This window comes from Triturus cristatus, chromosome 5_2, assembly GCF_964204655.1.
Source record: "Triturus cristatus chromosome 5_2, aTriCri1.1, whole genome shotgun sequence".
NCBI classification, from domain to species: Eukaryota; Metazoa; Chordata; class Amphibia; order Caudata; family Salamandridae; genus Triturus; species Triturus cristatus.
The window spans coordinates 452225306-452241236 of NC_140588.1; the positions used below are offsets into that span (position 1 = coordinate 452225306).

A 15931-nucleotide genomic window follows, 5' to 3' on the forward strand; every position below is an offset into this window, starting at 1 on the left:
AGTCTAGGCAGGGGCACTCAAAATCTTGTGATTCTGGACAAATCACTTAATCTGTGAATGGGTCAGTCTGTAATGTAACTGGTGCTCATGTAAAGTGCTCTGATACCCAGAGTTGCCAAGTTTTCTAGGTCCATGTGTGATGTGCTGTCCAGTCCAGGTTTTTGCTTTGAATTTTGAGACTTGTAGTCCTGTTTTATAATGGCACAAACAAGACTGCAAGTCACAGAATTCAAGGAAAAAACCTTGACTGGGGCAGCACATCTTTGATTAAGTTAAAGCCATTTGCTTTGCTAATGGTATTGTACAGCAAAGCAAATGGCTTTAACTTAATGAAAGGCGAGACCTATTGCATTTTTAATGCTTGTTCTATTCGTCTAACTCTCCTATGTCCTCTCCCCCTACAATCCTTGCCAAACATCCCTTCTACCTGCACCTGCGACTATCTTTAGTGAGGGCCAAACAGCCTTAATCTGCTCTGTAAAGCCTCGACGTGGTGGTGGTGGTGGATGATGTGGTGGTGGTGGTGGTGGTGGTGGTGGTGGTGGTGGTGGATGATGTGGTGGTGGTGGTGGTGGATGATGTGGTGGTGGATGATGTGGTGGTGGTGGTGGATGATGTGGTGGTGGTGGTGGATGATGTGGTGGTGGTGGTGGATGTGGTGGTGGTGGTGGATGTGGTGGTGGTGGTGGATGTGGTGGTGGTGGTGGATGTGGTGGTGGTGGTGGATGTGGTGGTGGTGGTGGAGCACGTGGTGGTGGGGGAGCACGTGGTGGTGGGGGAGCACGTGGTGGTGGGGGAGCACGTGGTGGTGGGGGAGCACGTGGTGGTGGGGGAGCACGTGGTGGTGGGGGAGCACGTGGTGGTGGGGGAGCACGTGGTGGTGGGGGAGCACGTGGTGGTGGGGGAGCACGTGGTGGTGGGGGAGCACGTGGTGGTGGGGGAGCACGTGGTGGTGGGGGAGCACGTGGTGGTGGGGGAGCACGTGGTGGTGGGGGAGCACGTGGTGGTGGTGGTGGCGGACGTGGTGGTGGTGGTGGCGGACGTGGTGGTGGTGGTGGCGGACGTGGTGGTGGCGGACGTGGTGGTGGCGGACGTGGTGGTGGCGGACGTGGTGGTGGCGGACGTGGTGGTGGCGGACGTGGTGGTGGCGGACGTGGTGGTGGAGGTGGCGGCGGACGTGGTGGAGGTGGCGGCGGACGTGGTGGAGGTGGCGGCGGACGTGGTGGTGGACGTGGTGGAGGTGGCGGCGGACGTGGTGGAGGTGGCGGCGGACGTGGTGGAGGTGGCAGCAAGTGGTGGAGGTGGGGGAGCACGTGGTGGAGGTGGGGGAGAACGTGGTGGAGGTGGGGGAGAACGTGGTGGGGGAGCACGTGGTGGAGGTGGGGGAGCATGTGGTGGGGGAGCACGTGGTGGGGGAGCACGTGGTGGGGGAGCACGTGGTGGGGGAGCACGTGGTGGGGGTGGCAGATGTGGTGGTGGCGGTGGCAGACGTGGTGGCAGACGTGGTGGCAGACGTGGTGGCAGACGTGGTGGCAGTGGAGGACATGGTGGACGTGGTGGGGCAGACGTGGTGGGGCAGACATGGTGGGGGCAGACATGGTGGGGGCAGACATGGTGGGGGCAGACATGGTGGGGGCAGACATGGTGGGGGCAGACATGGTGGGGGCAGACATGGTGGGGGCAGACATGGTGGGGGCAGACATGGTGGGGGCAGACATGGTGGGGGCAGACATGGTGGGGGCAGACATGGTGGGGGCAGACATGGTGGGGGCAGAAATGGTGGGGGCAGACATGGTGGGGGCAGACATGGTGGGGGCAGACATGGTGGGGGCAGAAATGGTGGGGGCAGACATGGTGGGGGCAGACATGGTGGGGGCAGACATGGTGGGGGCAGACATGGTGGGGCAGACATGGGGGCAGACGTGGTGGGGGCGCACGTGGTGGGGGCGCACGTGGTGGGGGCGCACGTGGTGGGGGCGCACGTGGTGGGGGTGCACGTGGTGGGGGTGCACGTGGTGGGGGTGCACGTGGTGGGGGTGCACGTGGTGGGGGTGCACGTGGTGGGGGTGCACGTGGTGGGGGTGCACGTGGTGGGGTTGCACGTGGTGGGGGTGCACGTGGTGGGGTTGCACGTGGTGGGGGTGCACGTGGTGGGGTTGCACGTGGTGGGGTTGCACGTGGTGGACGTGGTGGACATGGTGGATGTGGTGGTGGTGGTGGACGTGGTGGTAGGAGGGTGGTGGCAGAATGCAGAAGGAGAGGAGGATCTGGAAGGGGGCACAAGGGAGAGCAGAAGATTAGAAACAAAAAACAGTAAGTAGCTAGAACATGAAACAGATTTAACGGGTTGGTCCCTTCTTATAGCGCATGTTAATGTTCCTTAGCACCCCGTATTTAGTAAACAGGGGGACCATGGGGAGATTAATTGATTAATCACGCATGATGATCACGTGCGATTAATTGTTTATTCACACATGATGATCGCGTGCGAAAGCTGGTGTTGTTCAAGTCACGGCGTTGGCTTACCAATGTGTGATTCTGGGCAAATTAGTTAATCTCCCATGCCTTCTAAAAGGCAATGTGTTCCTGTGTGAATGTGCTCTTGTGTAATTGTAACTGGGTGTCTTGTAAGGCAATGTCCTTAAAGCAAAAGGATGTGATGTAATGACCAGAGCTGCTAAGCGGGAAGCTGGGGAACGATGTTCGAGTCACGGCGTCGGCTTACCAATGTGTGATTCTGGGCAAATTAGTTAATCTCCCGTGCCTTCTAAAAGGCTATGTGTTCCTGTGTGAATGTGCTCTTGTGTAATGTAACTGGGTGTCTTGTAAAGTGCTCTACTACTCTTGAGTTCAGTTTGCACTGTATGAATTTGCTAAACAAACAAACAGACCTTGTAGAGCAAGAGCCTATTATATCCGTTCATGTAGCGCACGCGCAGCAATGAGGGCTCTGTACAACCCAGTACTGCACACTACACAACAAACAAATATCCGTTCATGTAGGGCTCGCACAGCAATGAGGGCTCTGTACAGCCCAGTACTGCATTTAAAATTTAAAGTGCATTAAACAGTAATGCTCCGTTAATAAAAAAATAAAAAAAACACGTTGTGCCTGCAGTGAGAGTGGTTCACAAAGAAAAGGAACAAGATGACGGCCACATCCAGTCCAGCATCCCGCGGCCTGCCCTATGCTCAGGATCATAATGGCCGGACAACACGCAGAGTAAAAGGGAAAGAAAATAGCATAAGTAAGCAGGAGGCAGTGTGCACACGTCCACAATAACGCTGCTAATGTCTTTGCTGCACAAGAAGGCCCGATTCCACTAGGAGAACAAGCGCAGTCCCGAAAGTGAAAGAGGACCGGGCTTAAGCGGGAGCATGAGGATCTCTTGTCTTTATGGGGCCATGTGTTTCTAATTAGAAACACATGGCCCCATAAAGATAAGAAAGTGCTTTGCGACAGCAGCAAAGCAGGTGACCCAGTCCGACTCGGAGGCCAAAGGGCGTCTACAGAAAACCATCATTTCCAATGGCAGGCCACCTCTTAGCAAAAACGGTGACGCCAGCCAATGGAAATAAGGGGCGGGGCTTAAAGCCCTTTTCTAAAACTCCTTGTTCACAATAAATCTCGCCGAGGCGAGCAGAGCTTTGCGCTGCAACGCCACGCGAGACCTAAAAACTGTAGCCAAAATCCCCCCACCAAATAAGCAATGTGATGTGATCAAAAAACAATGCAATAGTACAGAGAATGGGGGCTTGAATATCAAACATACTTACAATTCAAGAACTAAGATCAACTCCGATGCGGTTTCATAGACTTCATGCAAGTTGATGACCCTGTGACAGCACTTTGCGAGCTCCAGTGCAGCAATTTCGTGAATGATTTCTGTTCGGCAGTCTTGGCCTTTTCTTCTTTTTCTCATGAACTTGGCTGCAAACTCTTTCTCTGTTTCTTTCTCAATGCATTTCTTTACTACCGCAAACTTTCCTCTGTGGAGGGGAGACATGTACAAACGGAAATGGCTTACAATTTGAATAGAACGTTTTAGATATATTTTAATGGCATCAGATTTGTCACTGTACCAAGTTACATAGCATTACAAAGAATACCATAACGTCCCATTTATTGAAACAAGTTTAAAACCCATTAATATGAGTGTTATTGTCCCCAATTTCACAATGCACATATTTAAATAGAGATCCCAACTGTAACAACTTAAATATCGCTAGTAGCTTTCCCAAATTAAAATGTCCGGCCGGCTTTGTAAAATTCATACAAGATACAGACAGTGTTTGATTTTATAACAATGTATATCACATACTGCTTAAATTAAATAAGGTCTTATTGGGGAGGAGCCTAGCGCTTGACCAAGATGGCCGCGTGAGCTCTGAGCGTTGTACTCGCGGTCCCTCGACTCATCCCTCACGGGGCCCACTGGGGTGGCGGTGCGTGTATGGAAGATGGCGACTGACTCTCTGGGCTGGAAGGATAGGCTCACCCTAGCTGCCCCGTTGTTTGAATCTGAAAGGTTGGGCAGGCTTTGGCATACGAAAGGGTTTGATAAATGGGACTTGATCGGCATCTCCAGGGTTGTAGATATGCTGATTAAGGGTAGGGTGAAGTCCTTTGAAGAGTTGCAGAAGGAGTATGAGTTGGGGGCGTCTGAGTTTTTCCGATATGTTCAGGTGCGTCATGCCCTGCGGTCAGTCCTCGTGGAGGGTGAGAAGGTGCCAGAGTCCTCTCCTTTGGAGGACCGGATCCTTGATGGCCATATGCCGGAGAGCACGATCTCGCTCATCTACAAGAAACTGATAAATGTCCGGGCTGATATGCTACTGGGGCTGCGGGACCAGTGGACTAGGGATGGACTCGAGTTGGATGATGAGGACTGGCAGTCTGCTGTTTCCTCTCCTAAGGAGGTTGCGATCCCGTCGCGTCTGAGGCTGGTGCAGCTCAAGATCCTGCATCGAGTGTATGTGACGGGGCCGCGACTGGTTCATATGGGATTCTCTGAGGAAGGCCTATGTAGGAGGGGATGCGGTATGGTGGGTACTTTCCTACATATCATCTGGGAATGTGGTGTCATCACGGAATTTTGGAGGCGAGTTCATGCGGTGATGGGGGAGGTGACGGGCATTGCTATGCAGCCGGAAGCGCGGTGTTGTCTCCTGAATGTCTGGGGGCCCACTGACCATGATGAGGCACAGACCCAGTGGGTGACCCTGGGTAACATGGTTGCTAAGAGGGACATCGCGCGCTTGTGGGGTTCCGGGGGGCCCCCCACGTTAACTGCGTGGAAAGAAAATATGGACTGGAGTATGCTCAGGGAGAAGACAGTATATTGCGCCAGAGGCCGCCCTCGGAAGTGGCACGCCATCTGGGGGCGGTGGAATCAATACAGGGGGGGGGGGAATATGTCTTGCCCCTGATCTGGATCCCCCCGAGGAACAGATCAGGGGCCCCATTTGTGTAGAGCAGTCTCAAGTTTCCCTGACGAGTCAAATGTATACTTAAAACACGTTTTTTCAGTTCTTAACTCCTGGTGTAAACGTTTGATGATAGCCTGGTCTTCATTCCTTATGAGCAGCTCTTCAAGCCCCACTGTACTCCTGTAGGTGGGGGCTGTGACAAGTGAAACTAGTTCAAGGCCAACCAGTAGGACAGGCAAGGGCCATGTCTCAATGTACGAATTCACCCAGATTAGGCCTGTGACGAGGCGACCGTGGCACAGTTGCAGCCCTGGATGATGTGGCTCTGTTGGTAGTGGGTAGGCTGTGAGCCCTGACCAGGCAAATTTAGTTGTTACAGTCTCAAAAGGGGATGATGTGAGGATTATGACCGATAAATGTCAGGAGCAAGGCAACTCTGCATGAACAAGGAATAAAGAGACTGCGGTAAGGTATCAGTTAGCCTTGGAAAGTAAGGACTGGAAGGAGTAGGTCACACATGAACCTCCGCTTCACGTTCTTAGATATTTTCGTCCTTGGCACAGTACTACATACCTCTGGAATTCCATGAGTACGGAGGAAGGAGGATGTGGGAATAACAATGCTAATTACAAAGGAAAACTTTTCTACAAGAGAGGTTTAGGTACTGCCAGCCTGCTATCAATAGAGAACAGCATGCATCATTCAGTGTTTTAACTAGACCTTCAGGCTACAGCAATTCAAACTAATAAGAATCATATTCCTGTGTTGTGTATTAAAACTAAAAAGACATATACCTATTCCAAAGACATCGGCCCTTTATGTAGCATCAGTAGTACTGTTCTATTAAAATTGTATGCGAAGGTTGACTATTTAAATGCAAACATTTTATTGCAAGCAAAAGGCTGCCATGTTTTGGCAGAGTGTTTTGTTTTTCATTTTTATTTTTGTCACGCAATACAACGTGAAAAGTAAATATCACCAATCACACCTTCTCTTTCGAGAGCATTCCTCCTGACCTTGCCAGTGCTTATAGTGTAAGACACTGCTAGACTGAGGATTCAAAATACATTTTTGTCGTTTCCAGCCGAACGGCTGTGTTTTTAAAAATAGGTCTTAAAGTACCCAGTTTCTCCTCTGGTATAGAGGAGTGCCATATCCTTCCTTACATCAGACTGGAAAATTACATTAAAAAAATATATTAAAAAAGCATTGGCTGAGCGGTAGTCTTTTTGGCTCATGTAATTCTTTTTTTGTTCTGTCGTGGTTTATGTAGACCTTTACTGCTGGAGAGGCTGTCAGGTCCTTGATCTACAAAAGCAAAAATTGACCAAAGGCAAAAAATGTTTTGGGCCTCAACAAGGAACACATTACTATAGTAGTACCTGCCACTGAATGGGACTACAATGTGTGTTAATGTGCTCCTTGTGAAAGGGGAGCATGGCGTAACTCACAGTGAAGTCAGAAAATGCCTCAAGTGGGCTGAATACTGGACCATGATGCATGGTGGAGTAGGTGAAAGAAAGTTAAAATTACACAACAATGGACTAATGGATGAGGTCTGGCTGAACACCCTATAACTATTTTATACGCATAATGTTAGTAAAATCAAAAAGGTCAAAACCAGACCTAGAAAAAGCCAATTGGTCTGGCACAGGCTCCCAGTTTCTTGTCTCTGCTAAATCAGTTTGAAAAAAAAATGTTTTTGGTACATCTTTATTCTAAACAGATATAGAGGATTGAAAAGATAGTGTTCAATAGCTGGATGGCTGGATCGGGAGGGCTGCCTAGAGAGACAGATATGGTTGCAAAGAATATATATTATATATATATATATATATACACATAGATAGATTAGATTACATATACGGGGTTGCAAAAATAGAGATGGATAAATACAGAGAGATTATATATATCTATATCCAAAACAAAGAATGTATTGGTGGCAACGCGTTTCGACCTTACAGACTTCATCATGGCTACTTGGCATTGGGGATTTACCCCTGGAGTCTGAGTTTTCTGTGCCCCGATCCTGCAGATACACAGCCTTTTAGATTAAAAAACCGCGACTTGCACCTGTCTGGTGGAAGCAACCAGGTTGACTGCAAGAAACGTTATGGTTACAGGGACATTATAGTTAGGAAATAGAATTTTTTTTTTAAACGTAGAAATTCACTGGAAAAAACAAAGGTTACAGGGATGTTATAGTTAGGCTCAGATTTCAGTCACACAAAACCATAGAAATTCAGCAGTTATATAGTTCCTGAGCTAACTACAACTTCCACCTCCACAATGCACTGCTTGTGACCTTACATATTACATCACTGATGACATCATCAAGTGAGTGTCTTTTTAAGAGTTAATGGGTGCTAAACATATATACTAACCTACTACAAAAGTTCTATTAGTATACTAGTTGTAGTACGAATGAGTGATGCTATCACTAACATGAGTGGTCGTGTGACTGTGTGGGAGTGGCTGTATGGGTGAGTGAGTGGATTTCTAGGTCTTTAGGTGTGTGTGTGTTTGAGTACATGTCTCAGTGTTTGTATGGGTGAGTGAGTAGGTGCGTCAGTGTTTGTATGGGTGTGTCAGTGGGTGTGCGAGTGGTCTTGTGGCTGTGCGAGAGGCAGTATGGCAGTGCGAGAGGCTGTGTGAGTGGCTGTGTTGCTGAGTGGGTGAGTGAATGTGTAGGTGAGTGAGTGGGTGGGTGTGTAGGTGAGTGAGTGGGTGGGTGTGTAGGTGGTTCCATGGGTGAGTGAGTGGGTGGGTGTGTCAGTGGCTGTATGGGTGAGTGGGTGTCTGAATGACTGTATGAGTGAATGACCAGGTGTTTAAGTGGCTGCATGGGTGAGTAATTGGCTGTTTGAGTTTGGTTAAGTGAGTTGGTGTGTGAATGGTCGTACTGAAGAGTGAGTGTGAGTGAATGACTGTATGGGTAAGTGAGCAGATACGGGAGCGCTTGTATGGATGTGTGAATGGGTATGTAAGTGGTTGTGTAAGTGTGTGAATACTTGTATGGGTGAGTGAGTGGTTGTGTTGAGAGGCTGTATGGATGTGTGAGTGGCTTTATAGGTGAATAAGTACGTGTGTGAGTTGCTCTATGTGTAAGTGTATGGCTGTGCGAGTGGCTGCGTGTGTGTGACGACTGGTTGTATGGGTGAGTGAATGGTTAGGTGAGTGTGTCTATGTGTGAGTGGGTGTGTGAGTAGCTCTATGTATGAGTGAGTGGGTGAATGAGTGGCTCTATGGAGGAGTGAGTGCGAGTACTGGTATGGGACTGTGAACAGGTATGTATGTGGTTGTGTGGATGTGAGTGGGCGTACAAGAGGTTGTATGAGTGAGTGGTTCTGTAGATGAGGTCATTAGTGATGTCATTTGAGATGTCATCAGTGCGGTCACTGACCATGTAAAATGTGAGGTCATAAGCACTGCATAGCCAGGCACAAGCTATAGTTAACTCAGGTAACCAACTGCTCAATTTCTATGGTTTTGTATAAGTGAAATCTGAGCCTAATTATACAGACCCTGTAACCTTTGGTCTTTTAAGTGAATGTCTATGTTTTTTTAAACTACAAGGCATGTTTACAAAGTAGTGGAGAAAGAGGACGGGTCCTTCGACCAGCTCTCAGCAATCCAGCTGTGTGGAACTTACTACTGGCAACAGGAGAGCTTCTTGCCCCAGGACCCTCAGCATCTAAAAGGGACTTCATCTCCCAACAAGTAGTGCACCAGGAAGCGTTTTTGCAGAGTTGTGGAGAAAGGTGGCGGGCCTCCAAAGATCTTTCAGAAATCCCGCTGTGTGGGACTTACTGGAGGTAACAGGAGGAGTTGTTGACCCTCAGGACCCTCAGCAGCTAAGGGAATTCATCCCCCAACCAGTTGCGCACCAGGAGGCATGTTTGCAGAGCGGTAGAGAAAGGGGGAGGGGGTTCTCAGCAATTCAACTGTGTGCGACTTACAGGACCTCAGCATCTAAGGGGACTTCATCCCCCAAACACCAGAGCGCCAGGAGGCACGTTTGCATAGTGGTGGAGAAAGGGTGCAGGCCTCAGATGATCTCTCAGCAATCCCAATTTGTGTGACTTACAGGAGATAACAGGAGGGGTTGTTGGCCTCCCCAAGGACCCTCAGGAGCTAAGGGGACTTCATCTTCCAAACAGTAGTGCACCAGGAGGCGCGTTTGCAGAGTGGCAGAGACAGGGTGTGGGTCTCCCTCAAGCTCCCAGCAATCCCACTGTGTTGGACTTCCAGGAGGGGTTGTTGGCCCCCAAGGACCCCCAGGAGCCAAGAAGACTTCATCCCCCCAAAAAGCTGTGTGCCAGGAGGCCCCTTTGCAGAGTGGTTGTGAAAGGGGACGGGACCGGTTTTAGCTCTGGGAACCCCATCTCCTGGGGCCCGGCCATTTACAAATAGGGGAGGAGGGATATGTGCCACCTTCCCCATGTACATTTCAGACCCGGGGACCCCATCCCCCGGGGCCTGCCCATTTGTCCTGCATGCCCACGGGGCACCAGTTTGCTCTAGGACCGCGAGTAGCCTCAATGCCCCCACGGTCCCTGCCAGTTCGCCGCCTCCTTCAGGAGCCGGTATGGTTTTCAGACACAGGGAGCTGCTAAACATGCAGCTCCCTGTGTCTGAAAGCAATTTGTCTGTTTCCCTGCTCGCTTGACAGCAGGCGGGGTAACAGACTAATGCTTCGCTTCAAATTAACTGTGATGTGAATACTACCGTCACCAGTGTCATCATTCAACAAGCATCCATCAGTTACATTCTCTCCTCTACATAAGATTGGAAAGGGGTTGGCTTTATGTCAACTTGATTCTATGGGAACATATTATGGATTAATATTAGGATATACAGTGCTATAGATTGGGACACAAGATTTCAAAACATATACATTTTTTTAGGATTCCTTATCAGGGGGATATAGCGACCAAGGTGTGAAATATAAATCAAGTGCATGCTGTGACATGATACTTTTGAAACCAGTAGCTTTGACAAGGTGAGACTTGGCTTATACAATGGAAACTGCTGTTTTTAGGATAATTGAGAATTATTTGATTAATAGTTATACTATATATTCTTAACACATATAGTGTGGATCTTTGGAGGTTTGGAATATCAAATTCCTATGATTCTACAAGATGGAGGAATGAACCATATCCCCTTAGAATAACTCTACTGTAACTCTAGATTATGTAGTATCGCTCAGCAATGAATTTGGAATACAAGAATGAAAACCATGAATAATTATTTACAAGAAATAATTTTATAAAAGATAGCAATACCTCAAACCCGGAAGATACATTAGAGTCTTTCAATAAATATATTTTCAGAGAGAAAGAAATACTATTCTTAAGGTAGTTATCTGCGTAGCTGAATATTTAATAAGGAATTGATAAACTGGAGGTAGATGCAGGAGACAGTTCATATAAAGCCCATGAAATCAAGAACCCAGAAGGAATATGTGTAGTGATTCATGATATACAAACAAATAAAAAGGGTGTCTGTCTGCAATGACAATTGCTAAATTATTTAAAATAACATGATGGAATGTGAAGCTCAGTCACTACTGCAAATATTCGATATACCAAGCTAGATATTCTATCCCCTGGGTAGGCCAATACGAGTGCTGTTTATTTTAGTGATTGTATTCCACAAATACCGTAAAGAATCCATTTAAGGAGAAGGTGAAATGTTTATGGTGGGCAACGTATACTCACACAATATAGTTTTATGTTATAACTTTTTCCATTCTAGTACATTAATGTTGAAGATGGTGATTTCTCCAAGAAAACCAATGGATGTATGACGTTTGTTTTTGATTACAGCAAAAATGTTTGAGTGTTACAACATCTGTTTTCCTTTTTGAAATATGAAGAATTTGATAGATTTTTTTATTTTTATGTATATATAAATATTTTTGCCTCCGACCTTTCCTAGAAAACTAGAAAATTATTTGATTTACTTTCTTGCACGATCAACAGTAATCCCACGCCATTCATTCTCGCTGCTTGTCTTGTCATGCCTTAGAGGACTCACCCACAGACATGTCAACCCTCTGCCTTCCCACCTTACCCAGCCTTCTCTCACACTCACCTAGAAACACGTATAACTGACTCAAACCCTCGCCTCACATCATCCCTAAGGTTGATCACTTGAACTTCAAATACCTGCTCAACGCACCTCGTGCAGCTATGGATCTATGAACAGCAACAGACCCTAGCCTAGTAAAATACAGCAAACAGGTTTACAAAATAAATTATCCCCAGAACCCTACTAAAAATTCGGCATAAAAGCCCATCCTGAAACTCTGATCTCTGACCCACACTCCTGCATAAATAAAGGGGCTATCACATGTGACCTCATCCTTTATACGAGAAGGGCAAACTGGAGGAAAACATTTCTCTCTCTTCCCCAAATCTTTGCATCCAAAAAACCTCCCAATGGCTCAAGACTCTCGGTAACCCCCTCTTCCGCCTACGAAGCAGAAGCAACCATCTCCATCTACAATAATGAGACAATCCTCATCCAAGCCTCTGATCACAACCTAGGGCTATTGGAGAAACTTTTCCCCTCTATCCAAAAAACTGGAATCACAAATATGCCCTCCCCCACCCAATGCCTTTATAAACAGGCATGTAATAGGCATTCGCATTCAAAGGGATCCGAGCCAACCCCTATCACTCGCTATACTTCACTACATTCCCACGTCACACCAAGTGCAAACACTGCTGAACCATATAGCCATGGCAACCATTTACCTACTCCAGCCTTACCACCCACTCCTCTCTCGCTAAAATCCACTGAAGTCCCAAGGACTAAACCCATTATCACAGACTTAAATCAATCACGGACCCGGCCTCCTTCATTAACCCCCTACGAACTAATTGAAAGTCCTCAGACTCCTCTGATTCTTTTTCTCTACTTGCACACCCCCCGGCCAACAGTACTATGCTTACCCAGGATTCAACTCCATACCACCTAATTTCCACATACTCCAAGATTGCATCGCTGAGGTCACTCTCCCACGTCTGACTGCCAGTCAAACTTACCTGACCAGCATAGATTCCAACACCACATCTTGCTCTCTCCCCCTTACTTCAAGCCTAAGCTTTACCCTTGCATATCCCACTAGCGACCAGGATAGATGAGATCGTACAAAATTGCATCAAATGAAGGAAGACTTACATAGTCTTATACATCTTACCATTAAGTCGCCTACCAATGATGGGATAAGTAAGAATCTCAGTTCGACTTTGCCTGGCCGTGAACAACTTAACTGTTTCCCTTTTACACATCCTACTCTACCCACATCCATCTTATCCTCATCTGTCCATTTCGGAGTTGGAGAACACTTCACTGCCCCAAAGCTCCCTTTAGATCCTCGGATTCAAACTCATTATTGGAGGGAGATATCGAATCACTCCTAGTTTTTTTATACAACCTTCTTCACCAGTCGAGAATTGACAATCAGAGTTAAATCCAATCTATATCTGCAAACCCCACAGAGAAATAAAACCCAACCACAGAATGATAAATAAACATAATCAAGAGAGTTACACTTACTCAGACCTCTAAGGACATCCCCCAAATCCTCTCTTAAATGCATGCCTCTCAATTGTAGATTAGCTGTTAGACACGTAGCGGACCTTGCAGAACTCATTCTAATGCAGTATCTAGACCTTTTGATCCCGACAGAAACTTGGCTAAATGAGCCCTCTGCTCCGATCCGACATTCTAGTTCCTCCTAGTTACAATATCATCAGAGGGTGGCATCGTTTGTATTCACCATAGAAGCCTTTCAGTTCAACAGTTACACTCCCTTGCTCTTTCATCATGTTAATATCTATGTATTGAGATTGCCTACAACAATAATCCCCAATGCAAATTGCACACGTTCTATCATCCGTCAGGTGATCACCTCTCCTTTGTAGAACAAATCATGGATATCACAACAAACGCAGGTCAACAGGGCACTAACATTTTCCTTGGGGACTTCAAACTCCACTGGAGCTATCTGAATGGCCCTAGAATTAACAGCAATACATCTTTTCTTATGGATCTTAACTTGATACAAATTTGTGATAGCCCAACACACAACAAGGGGGAGATCCTAGATCTTATCACAAAAGATATCTCTACCCAATTGGAATCTCTTCCCCTGTGATTCATCTGACCATCACCAAGTCAACTTCCTCCACTATTCCTTTGAGAACTACCACCACCTAAATACTCAAACCGAAAATTTGTAAAAGAAATAAGAGAATTATCAATCTCACCAAACTGACATCACTCAGCGATAACATCCTAGTACCACCTGAAAATATAGTAGATGTACAAGAGCTCACAGACCACTATACTAGCTCCATGAAGAATATTTTTTATTCACCTGCACCCCTACAACTAAAAAGACTATCCACAAAGGACTCGCAACCATGATACAAGGATAGCCTCAGTGCTGAAAGATGCAACCTTAGATTAGATAATTGAAAGTGGAGATCTTCTCCAACTCTGGAACACCTTAAACAGCTAAGATCTCTCAGGAATAGCTATTACAAAAGCATCATAAATGCCAAAGCGCATTTCTTCAGAAACCAAATAGACCAAGCCAAAAAACGCCCAAAAAATCTATTTGATCTGGTCAAGCTGCAATCAAAGGGCCCACCCAATCTCTCCACAAATGGATCAAGTCAACTACCTAATATTGAAGAATTTTCCTCCTTCCTTGAAAAGACAAATAACTTGAAAGCCGACCTTCAGATATCACAAAGTCAATGTCAATCAATCACTAGACAACAGAACCTCCCATACGGTTATAAGCAAACCCACGCACCTTCCGGAACGCATCCTCAAAAATAATGCCTCCTGGAGTTTTTTCGAAACAATTGAGCAAAACCCAATTCTCAAAATGCTTACAGACTTGAATCCCTCAAATCACTTCAGTGATTCTCTTCCCTCCAGCCTCTTTAATGACTTCAAACTGTCTAGATTTCCACTTTGGACAAGGATTGTAATTGCTTCACTCCATCAGGGTAAAATACCAAACTGCCTAAAAGCCGGACAGGTCACCCCCATTTACTAAAAAATAAACATGGCCGTTCCAACCAACCTTAACAATTTATACCCCATTACCAACATCTTGACACTGGCGATGTCTCTTGAAAAATGTGTGCAAGTCAGACTATGTAACCACATCGACCAATTCAGTCTCTATGACTGGCACCAATCTGGTTTCCAATCAGGCACACCACTGAATTGGCCCAGACACATACAGTGGATGATGCTCTAAAAATGTTGGATCAAAACAAATCATTCCTACTAATTCTCTTGGACATCCCTTCGATTAAAAAAAGCATGATAACTTACTCAATTTACTAGAGCACAGGATGGGAATATCAGGGTCGGTCTTAAATTGGTTCACTTCATTTCTTCAAAACAGAACACAAAAAAGACAAGATAAATCAATCCATTGCTAGGACTGCCCCGGTCACACTTGGGGTCCCAAAAGGCTTCTCTCTTTCACCCACTATCTTCAACCCATTCATGTAACCACTAACAGAAATGCTATGGGCATCCAACATTTACTATTATCTTTACACGGATGACATCCAACTGTACTTGAAAATGTTATCACCTTTAGACATCCGATCCTTCAATCCTACTGTTCAAAATGCCCAAAATTGGCTGTCATGAAACCACCTCAAACTTAACACTCATAAAACTGAATAACCCCATAACGCCTCAGCCAATCAGACACACACTACTAACGACTGGATGAAGCAATTAACAGCATTCAATTGCACACCACAAATCATTGAATCAGCAAGATTGCTAGGAATAACCCTTGACAAAAACCCTAATATGCAGGAGCATATTAGTGCCACCACTAAAGGAGTAAACTTACAAATGAGCATACTACGGAAACTAAAACCTTTCCTCCCTCAAAATGACCAAGTCTGCCGTACAAGCACTCGTGATCCCCAGACTGGAACATGGAAGCGCCACCCTCTCAGGCCTACCCTGAGCTACAACAGCCCCATTAAGGGCCTCACTTAACTCTGCAGCAAGACTCATCACAAGGTCAAAAATGTACAATCACATCTCTCTTGACTTGAAATCCCTCAACTGGGTCCCTTATGAAGCAAGAAATCAACTAAACATTGCATGTATGACACACAGAGCTCTGCATTTCAATATGCAAGTTATCTCGCCAACAAACTTGAGCTGTCTGGAGCTCTAGATCCTCTAGAAGTTCAAGCACTTTACTGCTAAAGCCACATCGTTTCATCAGGAAGAAAACCTACAACAGAGCTTTCTCTGGCATCGCCTCTAGAACCTGGAACTCTCTCCCCCTTGAAATAAGACTGAACCCCACCACTACCTCCTTCAAGGAAAAAGTCAAACTCCTATTTATGAACATATTTCTGGAAGATACCCAGAATTCTGCTTCTTGAGCTTATTGTTCTATCCCGTATGTACTTTTACTATGCTTAAAGAT

General features: G+C 46.4%; 1 protein-coding gene across 1 annotated transcript in view; it reads right to left on the minus strand.

The window, feature by feature from the left end:
• The window catches only part of STK17A (serine/threonine kinase 17a), a 274808-nt gene that overhangs the window by 157003 nt on the left and 101874 nt on the right, over nucleotides 1–15931 (minus strand). The window contains exon 2 of the mRNA XM_085607415.1: nucleotides 3778–3990. Coding sequence (XP_085463541.1) covers nucleotides 3778–3990 — 213 coding nt within the window. The remainder of the gene's footprint in view (nucleotides 1–3777; nucleotides 3991–15931) is intronic.